The 22,429-nt window shown below is 38.2% G+C and overlaps 1 protein-coding gene across 2 annotated transcripts; it reads left to right on the top strand.

Annotated features, from left to right (window-relative positions):
• Positions 1 to 2,439: 2,439 nt before the first annotated feature.
• Positions 2,440 to 11,725, top strand: LOC139783208 (uncharacterized). 2 transcript variants are annotated; one of them, XM_071722362.1, is made up of 6 exons: positions 2,440 to 4,662; positions 5,833 to 6,043; positions 8,907 to 9,701; positions 9,860 to 10,080; positions 10,628 to 10,790; positions 10,942 to 11,725. In XM_071722362.1, the coding sequence occupies exons 1-6, from the start codon at positions 4,492 to 4,494 to the stop codon at positions 11,043 to 11,045; spliced, it is 1,665 nt and encodes a 554-aa protein (XP_071578463.1). In that variant the 5' UTR covers positions 2,440 to 4,491; the 3' UTR covers positions 11,046 to 11,725. The 2 variants fall into 2 exon arrangements, with proteins under 2 accessions (XP_071578463.1, XP_071578464.1); XM_071722363.1 differs by having other exon boundaries at positions 4,530 to 5,516.
• Positions 11,726 to 22,429: the final 10,704 nt, after the last annotated feature.

Raw genomic sequence — 22,429 nt, 5'->3', positions numbered from 1 at the left:
TTTTTTACCTTTTTTGAAAAAGGTAATTTTGTACTGATATCACCTATTTTGTAGTGTTAAGCAAGGATCTGCAAAACATTTTTATTTTTTATTTTTTAATTATTCACAAAATTAGCAATAACAACAAATACATAAAAATTAATAATATTTAAGTAAAAGTAAATTATACATTTCTCACAAAAATTGAAGGAACACTAAATTTATCTTAAAAAATAGGCAAAACTCGAGCAGCGGTAACTTTGTTAAAAATGAATAAAATTTAAATTTCAAGCTTAAAACCTCTACTTTCGAAAGGTTACTATTATTCGTCCAATTTTTATTATGTCTAGACATAATTTTAATTCAGCGGATTTTTATTATGTCATGACATAATTTTAATTCTGCCGCTAGGGAATTTTTAAGTCGATTCTTATGAATCAAGCTTGAATTTGATGTCTAGGTGTCCCAGGTTGCCGATAACGAGGTCCACATAGTGCGCTCCATAGTTTTCGGTGTCCAGGTGTATTAATACCTTGAATTCGATGTCCACGTGTTTCAGGTTGCCGATGACGGGTTCCAGATAGTGCGCTCCATAGTTTTCGGTGTCCAGGTGTAATAATACGTTGAATTCGATGTCTAGGTGCCCCACGTTGCCGATGACGAGGTCCACATAGTGCGCTCCGTAGTTTTCGGTGTCTACGTGTATTAATACCTTGAATTCGATATCTACGTGTCCTACATTCAGATTTAAAGTTATTAATACACCTAGACACCAAAAACTACAAAGCGCACTATGTGAACCTCGTCATCGGCAACCTGAGACACGTAGACATCGAATTCGAGGTATTATTACACCTAGACACCGAAAACTACGGAGCGCGCTATCTGGACCTCGTCATCAGCAACCTGGGACACCTAGACATCAATTTCAAGGTATTAATACACGTAGACACCGAAAACTACGGAGCGCACTATGTGGACTTCGTCATCGGCAACCTGGGACACCTAGACATCGAATTCAAGGTATTAATACACGTAGACCACGAAAACTACGGAGCGCACTATCTGGATCCCGTCATCGGCAACCTGGGACACGTGGACATCGAATTCAAGGTATTAATACACGTAGACACCGAAAACTACGGAGCGCACTATGTGGACCTCGTCATCGGCAACCTGGAACACCTAGACATCGCATTCAACGTATTATTACACCTGGACACCGAAAACTACGAAGCGCACTATGTGGACCTCGTCATCGGCAACCTGGGATACCTAGACATCGAATTCAACGTACGATTACACCTGGACACCGAAAACTATGAAGCGCACTATCTGGATCCCGTCATCGGCAACCTGGGACACGTGGACATCGAATTCAAGGTATTAATACACGTAGACACCGAAAACTACGGAGCGCACTATGTGGACCTCGTCATCGGCAACCTGGACACCTAGACATCGAATTCAACGTACGATTACACCTGGACACCGAAAACTAAACGCACTATCTGGATCCCGCATCGGCAACCTGGGACACGTGGACATCAATTCAAAGTATTAATACACGTAAACACCGAATACTACGGAGCGCACTATGTGGACCTCGTCATCGGCAACCTGGGACACGTAGACATCGAATTCAACGTATTATTACACCTGGACACCGAAAACTATGAAGCGCACTATCTGGACCTCGTCATCGGCAACCTGGGATACCTAGACATCGAATTCAACGTACGATTACACCTGGACACCGAAACTATGAAGCGCACTATCTGGATCCCGTCATCGGCAACCTGGGACACGTGGATATCGAATCAATCACGTAGACACCGAAAACTACGGAGCGCACTATGTGGACCTCGTCATCGGCAACCTGGAACACCTAGACATCGAATTCAACGTACGATTACACCTGGACACCGAAAACTATGAAACGCACTATCTGGATCCCGCAATCGGCAACCTGGGACACGTGGACATCAAATTCAAAGTATTAATACACGTAAACACCGAATACTACGGAGCGCACTATGTGGACCTCGTCATCGGCAACCTGGGACACGTAGACATCGAATTCAACGTATTATTACACCTGGACACCGAAAACTATGAAGCGCACTATCTGGACCTCGTCATCGGCAACCTAGGATACCTAGACATCGAATTCAAGCTTGATTCATAAGAATCGACTTAAAAATTCCCTAGCGGCACTTTCTGCCAAGCGTAGGGTTCCTTCTTTTCCGGCAGCGGTGGTAATACGATGTAAGGAAACGAAATCTCTCCAGATAAACATGAAGCAATTAGGAATGTTCAGTGTAAAACTCGGGGCAGATGGCGCCATGGCGTTCTGTCCTGTCATGGCGGCGTCACTAACACTAACTCAATATACATGTGTGTGTTGGTGTATCTGTGAGCACATCCGTGAGATATAAGGTCTGTTTTCTGTTGCTGCACTGCTGAACTAGTACAGAACTAGTGTACTAGAGTGCACTAGTTCAGCAGTGCAGCAACAGAAAACAGACCTTATATCTCACGGATGTGCTCACAGATACACCAACACACACATGTATATTGAGTTAGTGTTAGTGACGCCGCCATGACAGGACAGAACGCCATGGCGCCATCTGCCCCGAGTTTTACACTGAACATTCCTAATTGACTAAATATGTATTATATATATACCTAATTTACCTAAATAGAAATCTTCCTCCTGACCGATAAGTCTATCGACCTAATTTAATTTACCTACTAGATCGATCGAAATACGCGCGCGATATCGAAACTGGCGATACCTGCGCCGCCAGCGTCGAAAAAGTGAAAGTGACGCGACTCCAGCCAATGAAATGATGGCATGGCATGATGAGAAACGGTCGACGTATCTGAACGACGTATCTTAAAAATAAATTTTCACATTTGGACTTTGCGTCGCAATATCTCCGCTCGTAGGGCACGTAGCGGAATATTATGAGAGAAACCCCCCCCTTTTCGACCCCAAACTATCGATCAAGCCTACTTAGAACTTGATCCGTTCACTCGTTATCGAGATCTCAACATCTCGGGTACTCGCAACCCGTCGCGTCGCGTAAAAGAGTCACGGTCGGTCTCGCTCCGCGTGTACTTGGCACGAGACACTACCGTGTCTCTTGATACAAAAGAAAAAAAAACATGTATATGGACATATTTGATATATTATATTATATTTATATAGATGTTTTTATATCAAAATTTTTTTACCGGGAATATATGTAAACGCAAAAATGCTTATACAAAAGAATATTACTGTTATAAAGCATCATAAAAATTGCACTTGTTTTTATGCAGTTGCGAAAACATCTCATGCAGAGAGCGAAACGAGCAGAAAAGGATCTTGCGAAAGGGGCATCAATTGAGAGGTTGAGGAACAGAATTTTTGCACCCAATAGTACCTCTTCAGATGAAGAATACATGGACGTACATATCAGTGATAGGAACTCTGTCTCAGAAAATCCACTTAGACCTTGCGATAACATATTAGAAATAAATGAAAATATTAATATTCCTGAAACAGTTGTCTTGGAAAATACTGAAAATGAAAGAGAACAAGGAGTACATAATGAAAATGTGATAGAAGCGCTTGATTTATCAGATGATGAAGATGATGAAATTGTATTGCAAAATGAAGTTGACCACGAAGATGATGCTTCAGAAGATAGTGATGATTATGATGAAGATGTAAATGAAAATAATTTTGAAACTGAGGAACAGAAAGCTAACTATGTTGCAGAAAATTTGAGAGAATGGGCTATTCATGAGGGATCTATTTCAAAGAAAAAGCTCGATAATTTGTTACATAAATTAAACCCAGTTTTTCCAACTTTGCCAAAAAAAGTTATAAGACATTACTGCGTACACCCAAACATCTTGATGTCTGTAAACTTCCTGATGGATCAATGTTATGGTATAAAGGAATTGTAAGAAATTTAGATGCAATGTTGTTGAATAAATATTTGGACATATATAGCAACATAACTATTGATGTTAACATGGATGGATTGCCTATAACAAAAAGTACACGTTTAAAATTTTGGCCAGTGTTGGGTCATCTAGTACATACAGACAACGATACATTTTTGATTGGTTTGTACGTTGGTGAATGAGATCCGGTTGATGTGCACTCTTATTTGCATGATTTTGTCGCTGAAGCAGAACACCTTTTAGAACATGGATATATGCACAATGGTATCAGATACCCATTTATTTTACGAAATTTTATCTTAGATGCGCCAGCACGTTCTCTTGTTAAGTGTTGTGTGGGCCATAATGATTACGGTGCATGTGAGAAATGTACTGTTGTTGGAGAATATATTGATGATCGTATGGTTTTTTTTAATCTGGATGCTCCATTACGCACAGACGAATCTTTCAGAAATCAAGATGATCAACTGCATCACATTGGAGTGACTATTTTACTTAGAATTGCAAACATGGTATCACAATTCAGACTTGATTCTTTTCATTTAATATGGCATGGTGGCTTTAGACGATTGCTTTCCGCTTGGATGGAAGGGAATGGACCCTGGAAGCTTTCACGAAATGAAAAAACCGAAGCCTCTAATTTACTTATATTTCTTGCTGCTTTCTGTCCAAGTGATTTTAATCGACCACCCAGACCACTGGACTACTGGAAAATGTATAAAGGTACAGAGGAGCGACGTTTGTGTCTGTATGATGGACTTCTTGTGTTTAAACACGTTCTAAAAGAAGAGGTGTACAAACATTACCTGCTTTTTCAAGCTGTTATGTACATTTTATGTAGTCCTGTGCTAGTAAAATTGATGTGTGATTATGCACATGATTTGCTGTTAATATTTATCCGGCATTCTGCAGTTTTGTATGGCAATAAGTTTGTTGTATATAACATTCATTCTTTATCTCATTTGTCAAAAGAGTGCAAAGATCACGGTCCACTAGATAATTTCAGTGCATTTGTGTTCGAGAATTTTTTGAAATCTTTGAAAAGTTCTTTAAAATCATGTTACAAACCTCTGCATCAAGCTGCCTATCGTGATTTGGAGCGAACAAAAAAAGTACCAGTCAAATTGTCAGATGGAAGGAAAATTCTGTTTCTTTCACAGATGTACATAAACGCAGATGAACGAATCAATGGCTCTCATTTTCGTTGTTTGTCGATTGGCAATGTAAAAATAAATTGGTCAAAAAGATTCATGCTTTAGGACATCTGAAGGAAATATTTATGTTCTTATTAACATTATTAAAAGAGGCAATTCGGTGCTTCTAATTGGCAATAAATTTCAACAAATGGAAGATTATTATACTTATCCACTTCCTTCCTCAACGTTAGGTATATTAAAAGTTTCAAATTTGGACGAAGTAAGACACGTTATTTCTGTGGAAAATGTGGAAGCCAAATGTTGGTTAATGCCTGATAGTCTTGAGTTTTTTCTATGTGTTCCGTTGTTGCATACTATGCCATTATTGTGATGACCTGTCAATTGTCTGTGACATTTCACTTTCTGACACATGTGCTACTTGTACGTTGTTTTTATATATGTATGCAATTTCATAAATAATGTCAGTTTTTTACGACTTTAAGATATATATCCAATAGAGCACATCAGCTTATCCTTATATACTCATTAGTTGCATTTAAGTCAGGAGTTTTTTTTTGCTATTTTTCTACATTTGCGTATTTACAAATTCTGTCTAAATTGCGTTATACAGACTGACAAGGATTCATAGAGTTACTCATATTATTTAACTTTATATATTGCTTTCTATATATTTTGTATTATAAAATGCTTTTATCATTTATTTATTTATGTTATACTTTCCTGTTTTATTTTGCAGTTTGTTGTTGTAAAATTTTTACAAACTGAAGAAGATGATAACATTTATTATGAGGTTGCTCTGGCCAAATGGTTAGTACAAGTTGATGAAAATATGATCGGAACAATTCTTTGGCCAGACAGTGATGCATTAGCAGGCAAATTAGTGCGCACCGAGGCGAGTGCAGATGAAACTTGGCAACAGTTGGAAGTAGAAGTTAAAAGATATTATGGTACGTATGTTACATATATTATGGTGTACAAATAGTAAAGTCGAGACTTAAAAGCGTTTGAACCAAAATGCACTAAAATATATAAATTTCTGAATATATATATAATATATAACTGTGTCAATCTATAGAACATTATATTTTTAATTGATTTCTTGTAAATCTCTTCTAAAGTTTGATTTTACTTTTTCTTTAAAATATCTTACATATTTGAGCTTAGTTATTAATGAAATTAGTAGATATAACAAGAAGTGTAACATGACAGTTACCAAATAATTTTAAGAGATATTACTTATATTTAATGATAAATAAATACACAGACATATATCACGTTTAGAAATGCAAATTTATTTTTTTCTTTATTGGATATGACATCTTGAACAATATTGAAGCACAGCAACGAACTATAATTATATATTTATAATTGCTCCCTTGCATTTGATGCAATTATCTAATATTACTATATTTTTTTTAATAAAAAAAGGAATTTTTAAAATTTCTTCACTTAATATATATATTTTATAAGATTTTAATGTGTTTCAAATTTGTTCTCACAATCAGTTATATATGTTAGAAATATTATCTTATTTAATATACACTACGGTATTATTTTGTAGTAATGAGAGAGAGAGAGAGAGAGAGAGGGGGAGAGAGAGAGAATGAATGAATGAATGAATGAATACATTTATTAGCTTTTAGCTATCATACAATACACAATACACTTTACTTAAATCAATTTTCCTTTCAATCTCCTTTTAAATTCGCTCACATTATTATCAATGTTTCTTATTTCCTCAGGCAACTCATTATAAATCCTTATACCATCATAAAACAAATCTTTCTGTCCTGTTCGCGTTTTTCTAAATTGTACTTGTAGTTGATTTACTTGCCTCGTTTTGTACTTATGCCGCTCTCCTACCTTCTCAATCTTATTACACAACCCACTTGGTAACAATCCATTAGCTAGTTTATACACAAATATACATACATTATACTTAATTCTCTTTTCTACGCTCATAATTCCTAAGACACTCCTCATTTCATCGCATGAGGTATATATCGAACATTTAAGTGCTGTCCTAATTGCCCTATTTTGACATACTTGCAACTTCTCTAATTGTACTCTACTCAATCCTATAAATACCGTTGAGCAATATTCCATATGTGGTGCCACAATAGCCTTATACAATACGCTTCTTACATATAATGATAGGTCGACACCCACTCTCCTAATAAATTGTGTCTTAGCACTCATCTTTTTAATAATATATTGCACATGCTTCTCAAATGTCAATACCTCATCCACCACTACACCCAAATATTTATATTCATTTACTTGCTCCAATCTTTCGTTCGCAATTCTTATCTCACACTCCGTATTTTCCTCGCATCTACCACTTCTTAGTAACATGAACTTGCTCTTTTCCACGTTCAATTTCAATTTATTTGCACATAACCAACCATATAATTTCTCCAGTTGTTTATTAATAACATATTCAATAGCATCTATCCTTAAGTTTTCAAAGTATACAATAGTATCATCTGCAAACATTCTAATTTTGCATCCAAGAATCATTAAGTTTACAATATCATTTATATATAATATAAACAATAGAGGCCCAAGGACTGATCCCTGGGGTACTCCATTGTTTACTTTCCGTGCTTCAGACATTACATTCTTATATTTTACCTTTTGTACTCTATTATTCACATAATCTTGTAACCAAGAGATAACCGTTCCTTCAAATCCAAGAAATTCCAATTTAGCAATTAATATCTTTCTATCTATTGTCTCGAAGGCTCTACGAAAGTCCAGAAAAGCAACTCCAATCTTACTACCTTTACTTATTGCTAACTTCCACTCAGATATTACACTTTGTAATGCAGTTTCACACGAGTAGCTATTTCTAAAGCCCGATTGGCAATCGGTAATAATATTGTGCTCCTCACAGAATTTATCTAATCGCGATTTCACTACGGTTTCTAATACTTTCTCATACATTGGCAACATATTAATCGGTCGTAAATTTTTCGCATCATTTGAGCCTGTTACTTTAGGTATCGGTACAACAGTAGAACATTTCCATCAATGGGAGAGAGAGAGAGAGAGAGAAAGAGAGAGAGAGAGAGAGGGAGAGAGAGAGGGAGAGAGAGAGGGAGAGAGAGAGGGAGAGAGAGAGGAGAGAGAGAGGAGAGAGAGAGAGGAGAGAGAGAGAGGGAGAGAGAGAGGGAGAGAGAGAGGGAGAGAGAGAGGGAGAGAGAGAGGGAGAGAGAGAGGGAGAGAGAGAGGAGAGAGAGAGAGGGAGAGAGAGAGAGGAGAGAGAGAGAGGGAGAGAGAGAGGAGAGAGAGAGAGAGGAGAGAGAGAGAGGGAGAGAGAGAGGGAGAGAGAGAGGGAGAGAGAGAGAGAGAGAGAGAGAGAGAGAGGAGAGAGAGAGAGAGAGGAGAGAGAGAGGAGAGAGAGAGGAGAGAGAGAGGAGAGAGAGAGAGGGAGAGAGAGAGGAGAGAGAGAGAGGGAGAGAGAGAGGGAGAGAGAGAGGGAGAGAGAGAGGAGAGAGAGAGAGAGAGAGAGAGAGAGAGAGAGAGAGAGAGAGAGAGAGAGAGAGAGAGAGAGAGAGAGAGAGAGAGAGAGAGAGAGAGAGAGAGAGAGAGAGAGAGAGAGAGAGAGAGAGAGAGAGAGAGAGAGAGAGAGAGAGAGAGAGAGAGAGAGAGAGAGAGAGAGAGAGAGAGAGAGAGAGAGAGAGAGAGAGAGAGAGAGAGAGAGAGAGAGAGAGAGAGAGAGAGAGAGAGAGAGAGAGAGAGAGTGAATAAATATAGAGTGAGTGAGATTTGTGATCTCGTAATAGCTTTATCTTATATTTGTTACAGAAACATATATTGATGCTAGAAACGCTGCAAAAGGCTTTGAAACGTATGCATCTGCCTATGAAAGTGATTCAGTTGGTCAAATGGGCAGGGGAAAGCGGAGAAGGCGATTGAAGAATCCATTATCATCTTCAGGTGATTCATCTGACTCTGATACTAAAAAGCGCAAGCAGGACAAATCAAGATCAAAGATACCAGTTGCTCCTTTTCCACCACCTCTTCCCGCTAGTTCATCTTCTCAGAAGAAGTCTTTAAACATTGTCTCAAAGAAGAATATTACTCCACTGACTGTTGTTTCTAACAAGAAACAAAGCAAAACAGCTACTCCTTCTTCATCTACAACCGGTATTAAGCAGCACAAGTTCCTAGACAAAATTATTAATCTGAGGCAGCAGGCAGCTAATAAAGCACAGCAACGGAAGGAAGCAATGTGTTTGAGAAATATTTCTCATAAATTGCCTGTGGGAAAGAAGGCAGTTGATAGCACGTCCTCTGAACTACCAGCAAAGGCAAGTGGGACTTGCAGATCTGAATCACAATCGTCATCAATTGTTTCATCGTTAAAGTCGCACTCTGTTGAAAAGTCATCACCTAGTAATGAGATGTCAAGGGACATTCAGCCTCTTTTGTCTCAGTCAGATAAAACTGATACAACTCGTTCTTCCACAAATGATTGTATACGCCAGACACCACCAAGAGATGATGAGTTCAATGAAGACAGAAGTGAAATAGACAATGAGTCTGATAAAGTCTCACTAGCTTCATCACAGACTGTCTTAACATCACAATTGAATACAGGTACACTACGTTAATATAGTAAGAAATCAACTTATTTCCGTAAATTGTTTCAAATTCAAACATCACTCTAAAACTTTGATAAAAAGTACATGTGCTTTATTTTTTCTCAATGTTTGTAGTTGATTATTTATGTAGTTATCTATAATTATTATGTACAGGTCTGGAAGCATCCGTGGCGGAATTAAAACTAAAAGTAGATAATATGCGTGCGAAACTTGACTTGGTACTTATAAATCAATGTAAATTGAATAGATTTGTACTGCCAGAGGAAAAAATTTTCTGTAAACCTCCAAACATTCCTGCACTTCCTTTAGAAACCATTGAACAGGTCAAAAGGTTTGAAAAATTTCTGTCAATTGACGTGCAGCTTGCAGACACAGTAAGTGATGTTTTATATGTTTTTATGGTAAATATTTAGTTTAATAAAGTCATCCCTATAATAACCTTGATTTTGGTTTTTATAAAAACTTTGAGACATCTTGCTAAGGTCAAAATCATGAGAGATAGCTCCACTCAATATTTTTACGTAAAGTTGTAAGCTTGGAAAAGAAATATTAAAAGTATTATTTCTGCACGATTGTGATGAAAGTGGAAGTATACTCTTTAATTTAACTCTCGTAAAGCACTCTAAACGCTGCTCCTTAAAAAAATTGTATCCAATTAAACTGACAATCAGTATATTACAGCATACCCTAAGTTTATATAGGTGACCTATCCTAGAATTATTGTCGTATGTTTAAGATTTTGCTACATTTCCTTTAATACTCTTCTGTTATTTCTTTTGGTCGAAGTTGACAAACGTTGTTAGTGGAAGTGTTGCAAGTCTTTATTATTTATTATTAGATTATATATTTCTTTACTTGATAAAATGTAACGGCGGATAACCTTTACGTATCTGTTTCTGTATCAATCTCCTTTTATTTCAGTGTTACTATTTGAAATCTCTTCCTTTGGGAAATGATGAAGCTCGAGCAGTATCTAAACTTATGTCAAACCTCATGAGTAACTCTCTTGCCCAACAGTATAACTTCGATGGTCATGGAACTAAATTGGCTTTCAAATCCACAAAATTATGGGAATTGGTACAAGGTATAATGTCTGAATGAGTAGTTGAGTTCCGTGAAATGTATGTGCGCATGTGCATATATACATATATAAAATGCGCTTTTCAGAATCCAGCTAGTTCTTTTTTTTTTTAGCAAATGGTGATATTTTTTAATCCATACGTTTATTTTTTTAGGTACATTGTTGTTAAAATTTGAAGAAAGTGATCTGAGTGAAGCATTGAAGTCTCTCAGATCATGGCTGCGAAATGCCAAAGGAAGAATGAAACCTGCACATTAGTATTACAGCTTTATTGTGATGTAGAAATATCGACATGCTCTTTTTACGTCGGAACGAAGTGACACCACCAGAGGTGCAAGATAGTTCAAGCTTTTGATACACTGCGAGATAGACCAAATAATTCTGTAAGAGGACCCTGCGGGGTGTTTATCGCGAAGAGCCACTGTTGCGATGGCCGAGTCTCGTAGATCATCCTAGTAGGACAATCATATAGAGTTACGCGTTTGTGTTTAGACGCGCTAGTAAATTTTATTTTATTTTATTTTTTTATTTTTACGATTCCGATAAAAATGTGGGAGCGAGGGTTCATAGAGAGAGTGGATTTGTGAATCTGGCGTTTAATTGCGGATGTCTTGTTATAAACATGTAAGTGCGAGTTCGTCAATTTCTGCCCAGACTTAACTATAGCGAACGAGAGAATTGCTAAATAATAAAATGATTATAATGACATTAGTATATATAATACATATACCATATATATATACTGATACGATACTGAAGCATCATCATCTTTTGTATCATTTGTTCGTTTGTTTTTATCTTACTGCGTTTGTTTTTCATTATTAATACAATACCAAGATGACTCGGTTTCGACTCGGTATCTTGTGTGTAAATATATATCCGCTCATAAAAAAAACCGTGTAAGAATAACTAATAAAAAAATATGTATACAAATGCAACGAGGGCAAGTCTTATCGACGAATCTTCCTTGCACTCCCCTTTTTCAGGATTTCCACATTCTACAGTGTTAAGTACCAAATATCAGTGTGATTTAAATAGTTTATTTAACATACTCGTATTAAATACACCAACTTGTATGGGATACAACGCAATAAGCAGACCGGATGAGCAAAAAGGTCTGTCGATATTAAGAACCGTTGTTTAAAACAATGAATTATTTCGCTGCTAATTTCAATTAGTGAGAATAGATGCGAGTTCTGAATACAGACTACGAAGAACGCTAGGAGTGAATAAAGAATGAAAAAAAAGGATGAGTAAGTAACGAACCTCTTTGAGGAAAAGGACAGTTTTCGAGAGACAGAAGGCACGTAGGATGATCTAACATTTATATGTATGTACTCCTTGGTAACATTTTTTCCAGAAATTAAATATTTTGAAAAATACTGTGCCATACTTTAAATTCCTTATCTTGTATAAATGAGTACGTATTATTATTTAGTAATAAGTAAATTAGTCCTTTTACTTTAGAGGTAGGTCTATTATACGTCTATAATACGTCTATTACGCAGAACGTCTATTAGACGTCTATTATATGCGTCTAAAAAAGGCCACTTAGACGTCAATCTAGATGCGTCTATCGATCTAAGTTAGATGCGTCTGATAGACGTTTGCTAGATGTCTATCCGATCTCGCGTTTCTCCCTGGGTTACGATAATTTCTCCGCGTAAACGGGGTTTTATAAAATAGTAAACTTATAATTCACTCTGGGTAAATGAGTGAATTACTATAGAAGTAATTCACTCACAAGATGTTAGCTATCACGTTACCTAACCTTGAAATCGCAGGTTTTACCCTCGATTCCCCAAGAGAGCCGGGACTTCACCGGAGGGACGCCTGACATGTCCCAAACACCCGGGAAGGCGAACGAGGTGCAGCACAGGGCGAAGGTGCAGAAGGTGCAACCGAGTACGGTGCACCAGGAGCTGGGAGAGCTGCCACGAGCAATCAGAGAGGCGATAGACGAGGTACAGGCAGAGCCAGAGGCAGGCCCGCTAGCAGACGAGGGCCTGACCGTGACAGACCTCTTCAAGGAGGTATCCGAGGACGAGGAAGTGCAAAAGATCCTGACGGTGGGCACGGAACAGCCCGCTGGACTGACCACACTAGTAGAGAGCCAGCAGGTAGCGGCCGAGGTGGAGGTGCAGCAAGTGCACACGAGAACCGAGTCCCGAGCGGAGAGCGAGAGCCAAGAAGTACACCCACGGGTGTAAAAGGGAGTAGATACCCGTATCTATTTCAATTCGTATTTAGAATTCAGGTTTTATATTTTATACAGCGTTTGCAAGTTTGATAATTATATATTTTATGCGTGAAACAATTATTTTAATATTTGAGATAACGATAGAGTCATTAGATTTTAAGCAAAAAAGTACAACGAGTACGCGAAGAGCGAACAGTAGTTCGACATTTTATAAAGATACGGCAGCGAGCCGAAAGATTAAGAATTAAGAAATTAATACACTAACAACATACACTGTTATTCATAAATACACAGTCAGAACATTTTATAATAAAGAGCGACAAGTTAAAAACAAGAACATAAATAAAATACAATACTTACCTTAAATACATATCCAATTCCCAAAGAGACAAGTTCCTATTAAAAGTAAAGATAAATTCATTAGAGATGCCATCAGATAGATTCTACATAACGATAATAACATTCATATTGATTCTATTTACTATTTTTATAATTTACATGATCCTTTTATTATATCAAACACACACAACACACGCGTGCACACACATTTATTTGCATAGAATTATACATATATATAATTATATATATTTATATATTACTATAAAAAAATTACAAATTAGCAATAATTATACATACCGAAAATGCATTTTAAAATATTCACTGCTAAGTGATGGAATTACATGTTCCACGTAACCTCCAATTTTCGGAATACGGACACGATCTTTTGGAAGTAAGATGCCCACCACAATGTCCACTTCTTCATCATCGTAAAGATGATTAGTATAATAGTCTAAAAAAGTTTTTACGGTATATATTAACAGAGCATCCATGATCTCTCTAAACTCGTTCAGGCTGCGTTCCGTATTCTGCTGCGGTTCATTTGCACATACGTGATGTAAACTTCGCTTCAGAATGGTCCACTTGCACAGCGTTTATAACATTGGTAGCACTAATGGACCGGGTTTATGGGAGCATAGAAAGCGAAAGTATTTGGAGCGTTTGAAGCTTGAACTGGACCGCACCCTTAGTGTTTGTCATCAAAGTTAAGTGTCAACACTTAAATTTAGGTGTAGATTGAGTGTTGACCATTAAGGTTTAGGTAAGTTGTGGGTTTAATCCTCAATGATGAGTGTATATTGGGAGTTTATTCTCAATGATAAGTGTAGGTTGGGGATTAAGCCTCAATGTTTAGTGTAGGTTGGAGATTGATCCTCATCGTTGGATATTGGTTTGGTGTTAACAGGGTGTTTAATGTTCTATGTCGATTTAATCAGTGTCGCCATGCAATGATCCCTTTATCGTTGGGTGTCGTTTAAATGTTATTGTGTTAATCTTCGTTAAGTGTCAATTGACGGCTTGGTTTATTAGAAAAGTGTTTCAGATAAAAGTTAAAAGGTTCGAAGGGGGCCAATAGACGATCTTATTGGATTTTGGATTCAGGGCCTGTATTGAGCCCAATAAAGCCTAAGTCAATTTTTTTAAATAAAAACCCCTTTTTTATTGTACCATCTTTCTCTATTAATTAATTTAAACAACTTTTGTTTGAAAAATTCTTTTATTTGCCTAATACTTTTTGAGATATTCAAGGAAAACTTGTTAACTTTTTCAATATTTAGCTTGTGATATCTTGATGATTGTTTGCCAGAGAAAAAAATGGTACAGAGGACTTTTTAACTTAATTTTATTTCAAAAATGTGCTGTTGCAATAGTATTATACTCCACTTTTTTTAAATATTTGTGTATGCATCTTCTTGGAGTGTTTACAAGTATTTAAAAAAATTGGAGTGCTATTGCAACAGCATATTCTTAAGACAAAATCAAGTCAAAAAGTCTTCTATACCATTTTTTCCTCTGGCAAACAATTATCAAGATATCATAAGCTAAATATTGAAAAAGTTACCAAGTTTTCCTTGAATATCTCAAAAAGTATTGGGCAAATAAGAAAATGTTTCAGACAAAAGTTGTTCAAATTTATTAGTAGAAAAAGATGATACAATAAAAAATAGGGGTTTTTATTTAAAAAATTTGACTTGGGCTCAATACAGGCCCCAGACCCAAAATCTAATAAAATCGTCTACTGCGGTCTCCTTCAAACCCTTCAACTTATTATCGGCGGAAGCAAATTAAGAACATTTAAATATGGGGTTTATTCTCTTTTGATGGTGCAGGATTTTAGCAGGGATAAAATCAGACCACAATGCAATGTGCTTCGTGTACTAATGGCGAATGAACGATATATTTAATATAATGTGTATACAAGAATCGAGAATTGACATAGAGTATGCAATCGATAGATCGATCCATAACAAGAGTGTGCGAGAGTGTGCATGTACATTATGCTATTAAAATAATATGAGTTTACTTTCTTAACACCCCCACATAAACGAATGTTATTTAAAAAAAATCAGTCTTTCAATCCCATCTGTTTTCTGCATTCAAGCTGCTTCGGCCCGAACAATCCTTTGGTTAGGGAGTCCGCTGTCATTTCTTCCGTTGGGATATATTTTACGCGTATGGTTCCTTCCTCGATGCATTCCCGTATGAAGTGGTGCCTGATATCGATTACTCCTTTTGTTTCGTCAGGTTCCTGTGCTTCCTCTGAGCGAGCTTCCTCCAAGAATACAACATCTCTGCGTTTTACCACGCATTCCGTACGTGGATCTATCAAGCGATAACCCTTTACATTGTCGTCATAGCCTACGAATATCAGCTCGTCTGCCTTGGGGTCCCATTTTCGCCGTCGCTCCTTAGGTATCTGTGCCATTGCCTTGCACCCGAATACTCTTAAATGCTGCAAATCCGGACTTCGCCCGGTCCACACCTCTTCTGGAGTCCTTCCGTCGATTCCATTAGCTGGTGATCTATTGATCAAATAAGCCGCCGTCGCCACCGCTTCCGCCCAATACCTTTTGGGTAGTTCTGCGTCGAACAACATGCTCTTAGCCCTTTCGACGATGGTACGGTTCATCCTTTCTGCCAAACCGTTCTGTTCCGGGCTATAGGGTACGGTTTGTTGGTGCCTGATTCCAGCTTTGCGAAAAAAATTCTCCAAGTCTCGATTGACATATTCTCGGCCATTGTCTGTTCGGATGGACTTTATTACCTTTCCGGTTTGCTTTTCCACGAAGCTCTTGAACTCCTCGATCGTATCCCTGACTTGGCTCTTTCTTTCTAAAAAATACACAAAGACTTTACGAGAGAAATCATCAGTCAGTGTCATAAAGTATCTCGAACCACCGATTGAAGCCTCCTCCATAGGTCCACACAGGTCGGAATGTATAAGCTCGAGCATTTCATTGGCACGTTTCCCGTCCTTCGGATACGTTTTTCTCGTGATCTTTCCTTTGATGCACGATATACATGGCTTTTCTTCGAATTTTCCCACACTGATTCCTGTCGTTGACCTCTTGCTCAGCTCCATGACGCTCCGATAGTTCAGATGGCCAAGTCTGCGATGCCAGAGTTCTGCGGTTGACTTTCCTGCATAGAAGTTCCTCTCCGCTGTTACGTCAAGCTTGTAAATTCCACCTTCCAGCGACATGGTTCCAAGGTTGTTCCCTTCTTCATCGCAAATCTCGTTGCCCTGTGGCGTGAAATGCACTGAGAGACCTTTTCTTACCATTTGGCTGACCGACAATAGATTTACCATACTATTCGGTACATATAAAGCGTCGCGTGCTATAATATTTTGCACTCCGCTATGTGTCTGAACTTTCAAGTTTACGTCGCCGACCGACTCCGCCATTAACTGTTGGTTATTCGCCATTGTTATTTTTTCCGAGCTCTTTCTTTGATTATTCATTTCATCTTTCGCCGTTAAGTGAGTCGACGCGCATGAATCGACGTACCAAGTTTCGCCATTCTGAACTTTTGAAGCTAAAAATGCCCAGTAAGCCTTCTTACCTTGTGCTGAATTGCTTTGGTTAGTGGTCGATTTCTTTTCGCTGCTCTCGCCTGTAGCGGGTTGTTCCGGCAGACTTGCCTTACATTTGCTTGCGAAGTGACCATAACCTTTGCACCGAAAACATTGTACCTTCTTCGGTTTAGCTTTAGCTCCCTTCGTGTAGAGTGCTGCGTTGCTGCCCGTATTCTTGACACCTTTCACGCTCTTGACCTCCTGCAACAGTTTTGTTTTAATAAAATCCGCCGTTATTGCCGTTCCAGAGTTTTCAAGCCCCATTATCATTGGGCGGTATTCCTCCGGCAGTCCAGCGAGAAGTAACGTGCCGACCCAGTCATCCGGTACTCTTAAACCAATGCCGTTCAACTTGTGCGCCGTCTTGATGATTATATTTACGTATTCCTCGACATTTTTGCATCTCTCAAGTTGCGTGGATACGAGAGTACGCAATAGATTCACCTTACGCGTCAATCCCGAATCCTCGAATACTGCTTGAAGCTTTTCCCAAACTTCTTTCGCGGTTGTGCAATCTTCGACATGTACGTAATTTACGGGCTCTAACGACAGAATAATTCTTGTTTTCGCTTTTGTTACCTTTCTGGGATCGGCTATATCCTGTTCCGTTCCGATTATGCACCCCCACAGGTCGTCGTATTCCAACCACGCTTGCATGGCAAACTTCCAGTCCTGATAATTTTCTCTCCCTTTTAGCTTCTCGATTATTTGAGATCCTTGAGAGACAGACATCTTCCTTCGAGTACGTTCTACCGCGCGCAATCTTAGGTTAAGTTTTGCGGCGCGTGACTTTTAACGTCTCCTTTTAACACGGCTCACACGCAAAGAGAAAAAATATTACCGCAGTCCTTCGCTTCAAAATATTTTTGCTCGTTTCTATTGCTGATTTTGTACGTCTACTGGGCCCATAACCTGATGGTGCAGGATTTTAGCAGGGATAAAATCAGACCACAATGCAATGTGCTTCGTGTACTAATGGCGAATGAACGATATATTTAATATAGTGTGTATACAAGAATCGAGAATTGACATAGAGTATGCAATCGATAGATCGATCCATAACGAGAGTGTGCGAGAGTGTGCATGTACATTATGCTATTAAAATAATATGAGTTTACTTTCTTAACATCTTTGTTACTTTCATTTGAGGCTTCATATTTTTAGGGTTTATACCGTCATTTTTAAGGATTAACCATTAATTGAAGGTTAACCATTACCCATACAGCACAGATTGTTGCAGAAAGCTTCCAAAACATTTCAACCTTTCACATTTCATGTGCAACATCTTTGAAAGAATTCTGCAATATGTCATATAAAATGTTGCAATAGAAATGTTTTTGAAACCTTTCACATGAAGATAATTTTTCAAAACTTTTAGTTGAGTTATCTCTGAATCGTTTCACATGAAATAATTTTATAAATCTTTCAGTTGAGCTGTTTCTAAAACCTTTCTCACGCAATAAAGTTAAAAACTTTTAATTAACTTATTTCGGAAACATTTCATAAAATATAATTTTGCAAACCTTTCAATTGAGTTTTCAATGAAACTTTATACACATATAGGAGAAGTAAATAGACGAATTTAGAAATTTTTAATTGCAGCTCTAAAACGGTTCTAAGGGATGTAACCACACCCTTCATATGTAGGACTTTTTGCTTTTCTCAGATATTAATTATTAATATTATATTATATTATGTAATATTCATAATATATCAATTGTTGTTGCGTTGTTTTTAATATTTGCCAGTTAATAAATAATTTCAAATTTTTGAACACTAAAGATGCTTATATACAATACGAGCTAAAAGGAATTAAGCATCAGAACCAGAGGATCGTCACTAGCCCGTTCGAGCATGGAAGTCAAGCAACGTTGAGTGCGGTTACTACTTGGATGGGTGACCGCCCGAATAAAAAAAATACGGCAATATATTTCGGAAATCTTTCTACACACTTTCAGAAAGGTTTCAAGTGTGAGAATCGCGGACATTTTGCTATTTCAGAGTTGTCTCAGAGATGTTGCAGAAACATTTTGAAATATTTATGACATGTTTCAACTCCATCAGATGAAACATTTTTTAAATATCTCTGAAAGGTTCCTATGCTGTATGGGTAATTGAAGGTTAACTATCACTTGAAGGTTAACCATCACTTGAAGGTTAACCATCATCCAAAGAAAAACCTTTAAAGTTGGGTGTGATTTCGGACCAATTGAAGGGTAACCTTCAAATGATGGTTAACCTTCAATTGGCGGTCCGAAATCACACCCAACTTTAAGGGTTTTTCTTTGGTGTTTTTTTAACGGTTAACACCAAAAGTTGAGTGTATTTTTCCATAAGGGTTCTGAGGGGCACTTGTGCATCTGCTGGATATCCACCGGATATCGATACCATTTTGGGATGTCCTACGGTTATTGAGATATCTCAAATGTCTGTAGGACGTCCCTCAGATAAAGTGTGCTGTGTGGGATATGTAATTAAAACGCATACTCAGACAGCACACGGATATCCGATGGACATTCATAAAACGTCCTTTAAGGTTATTGAGAATGTCCATAGGCCATCCGTTTAACGTACTTTGAACATTTTATGGACGTCCATAGTATATCTGTTTATGAAATTGGTGGACATGTTTATATCCCTAAAACATGTCCACAGAATATCCGATGGACGTCCTGTGGACATGATAAAAGGGAACATCCAGAATTGTAATTTACATTAAAAGGGTAAAAACAATGAAATATTTTAAAATAATATATTTATTTTAAAAATTATATAAAATATATACATATATGTATGTATATATGTATGTATCCACACACACATACACGTATTGTTAAACGTATTGCACACGCGTATTGCAAATTAATTAAAGAAAACAGCAATTTGTACAAAATAGTTATAAAAACTAATGTTGAAATTTCAATAAGGGTGTTTACTCAAATTTTGTAAAAAAATTCTCAGATTTTCTAGAAATTTTACTCCAAATTCACACTTTTGCATTGTTTAAAAACAAAAATGATTCAAAATGAGCAAAAATGAAATAAATTCACAAATTGCATGTGCAAATGCAAATGTTCACAATAAAGAATGTTTTTTTTTTTTGCTTCTTTCCCTGCCCTTTCTTTTGCACGTCTCAGCCAAGTTTTAATGGCTTGTTCAACTTCTTTTCAATTTTCCGCTGCTTTACACAATAGAGCACTTTCTAAATAGAAAAAAAAAACATAATATAGACATAATTATATATTTGAAATATAACTATAGTTATAGTTATTATACAGGGTATCTCTAAAGTCTGACCCAGTCCCCTGGACCTCAGGAACAGCTTTAGATATGGAAAAATGTTTTAGATAAAAGTTGTAGGATATTAAAGGGGACAGATGATGAAAATATGGAATTGACTTTGAGCGATTTTTTCAAGACCAGGTCAATGTGATCTGTGTTTTCTTAAATAGAATATCCCATTTTTTATTGCATATTCTTGCCCTTGTCAAGACGTTTTCAAAACATTATAATGAAGCTCTCTTTTATTAAGAATTTCCTGAGATATTTTAAATTAAATTTTATGATATTTTTAATATAAAATATGAATATCAAGAAGTAGGAAATTGTTTCGCCAATAATGTATAACAGCAATAGTGTATTGAAATCGACAACAATTGGCAAAAATATATACATAAACTTCACAACGTTTCCACCCAAGCTTCGGGTCCTTATCAAGTGATCTAGCAAAACGAAATAACGCACGGGGTCAAATAACAACGTCAATAATCAAATGTATAAAATTCTTTGTAGTCGGCGCAAACATATTCAATCTAAATTAATATGACATTTTCAAGTTATTCTAACTGTATGATGCAGACACAAATCGACTAATATTTCGATGGCGTTATGTTTACAAATGCCTAAGCTTATTGTATGACAGTAGTTAGTATAGGCCGATTCCACCCCGGCGGCAATGAGGGGGGGGGGGGTAAGGGAGGGGGGTATCGGGTTTCGCGAGGGGGTGAGGGGGAGGGGGAGGGGGCGGAGTATCGGGTTACACAAGGGTATCGGATTTCGCGGGGTGAGGGGGAGGGGGGGTATCGGGTTACACAAGGGTATCGGATTTTGCGGGGGTAAGGGGGAGAGGCGGGGTATCGGGTTACACAAGGGTATCGGATTTCGCGGGGGTGAGGGGGAGGGGGGTATCGGGTTACACAATGGTATCGGATTACGAGGGGGTGAGGGGGAGGGGGGTGACCTTGACATACCACCGGGATGACTCACCGGGATGACTCACCGGGATGACTCACCGGGATGACTCACCTAGATGACTCACCGGGATGACTCACCCGCGTTCGAGTTCGCGTTCGCGGTCGCGCCGCGGGTCCGCGCGGGGGGTCCGCGTCGCGCCGCGGGTCCGCGCGCGCCGCGTATATATCTAGCTTCTATCAGCATTGTAGATAGCAAATCATATATTTACACGCCGCGGGAAATCCTACCTTAGCAGGGCGGCGAATCTCTACAAACTCGCTACGCGGTTCGCGTAGGCAATCAGCGCCTCGTCCACGAGGAGAGATCGGTCCCTCGTCAGGCGGAAGAGGTCTTCCCGCGCGCGGCCAGGCGCGGATATCGTGCCGAAAAACGGAAGCCGGGGCGCGGGAGGAGCGCCTTCAAACGTCTCTATAGCGTCTTCAAACTGGGGAGCATCGGGCCCCCCCCCCCCCAAAAATTTCACTGTCTTCTATGTCTTTAGGTATAAAAGGTTTGCGCGGAGGCATCACAAAATCACAGAACACGTCCGAACACGCGTTTGTACACAAAAAAACTCGTAAAAAAACACGTGTACCACTTTGCGCTGACTCGATGCGACTGAATTCAATGACGGTTGCAAAACGGAGAAGTCGCCAGAGAAAAAAATATAATGGCGGTGTATAAAACTGATAGCAATACGTCTCGCATTACACCTGCGAGCGTAGACGTCCGCTGGAGCATCGACGCCTCGCTTCTATGTTATGATATGCGATATTTGATTGTAAAATTCAAGCAGCCGGAGTTTTGGCGGACGTTGCATATACGGCTCGAATTGAAATGCGCGCGAAGAAATTATAGTATGATTTATACTTAAAAAACAATCTATCTACGCAGTACGTAAAAGACAAAGGAAGAAATGACGTCATCGAGACAATGATCTACCCGATAACGCGTCGAACCTGTCGAAACATGTTCGTCGTAAACAACATTTTTCTAGAAAAAGGGGGTGTTATCGCGTAGACTAAACAATTTCGCGCTATTTTTTTACGACGCAGTACACGAAACAAAGGAAAAGATCTTTCAAAAATCAGTTGGAGCGAGAGAGATAGCAAAGGGTATATAACGAGGGGATGAAGCGCGTCGAGCCGCAGTAGTGAGATTTGAGAGCTATACATCGATCGAAAAGTAACGCTGTTTCTTCGTTATTGTATGGTTGAACATTATCATGTGCAAGTGCTCTGTAAAAGAGATTCTTTTATCGTTCAGTCGCAAAGATGTTCGTCCTGCTGTCGA

Source organism: Temnothorax nylanderi, unplaced genomic scaffold (genome assembly GCF_030848795.1).
Source record: "Temnothorax nylanderi isolate EJ_2023f unplaced genomic scaffold, tnyl_v1.0 TNYL_tig0478_pilon, whole genome shotgun sequence".
In the NCBI taxonomy this organism is placed as follows: domain Eukaryota; kingdom Metazoa; phylum Arthropoda; class Insecta; order Hymenoptera; family Formicidae; genus Temnothorax; species Temnothorax nylanderi.
Note: the sequence above shows the minus strand (reverse complement) of the source record. Positions and strands in the feature narration are given on the sequence as shown.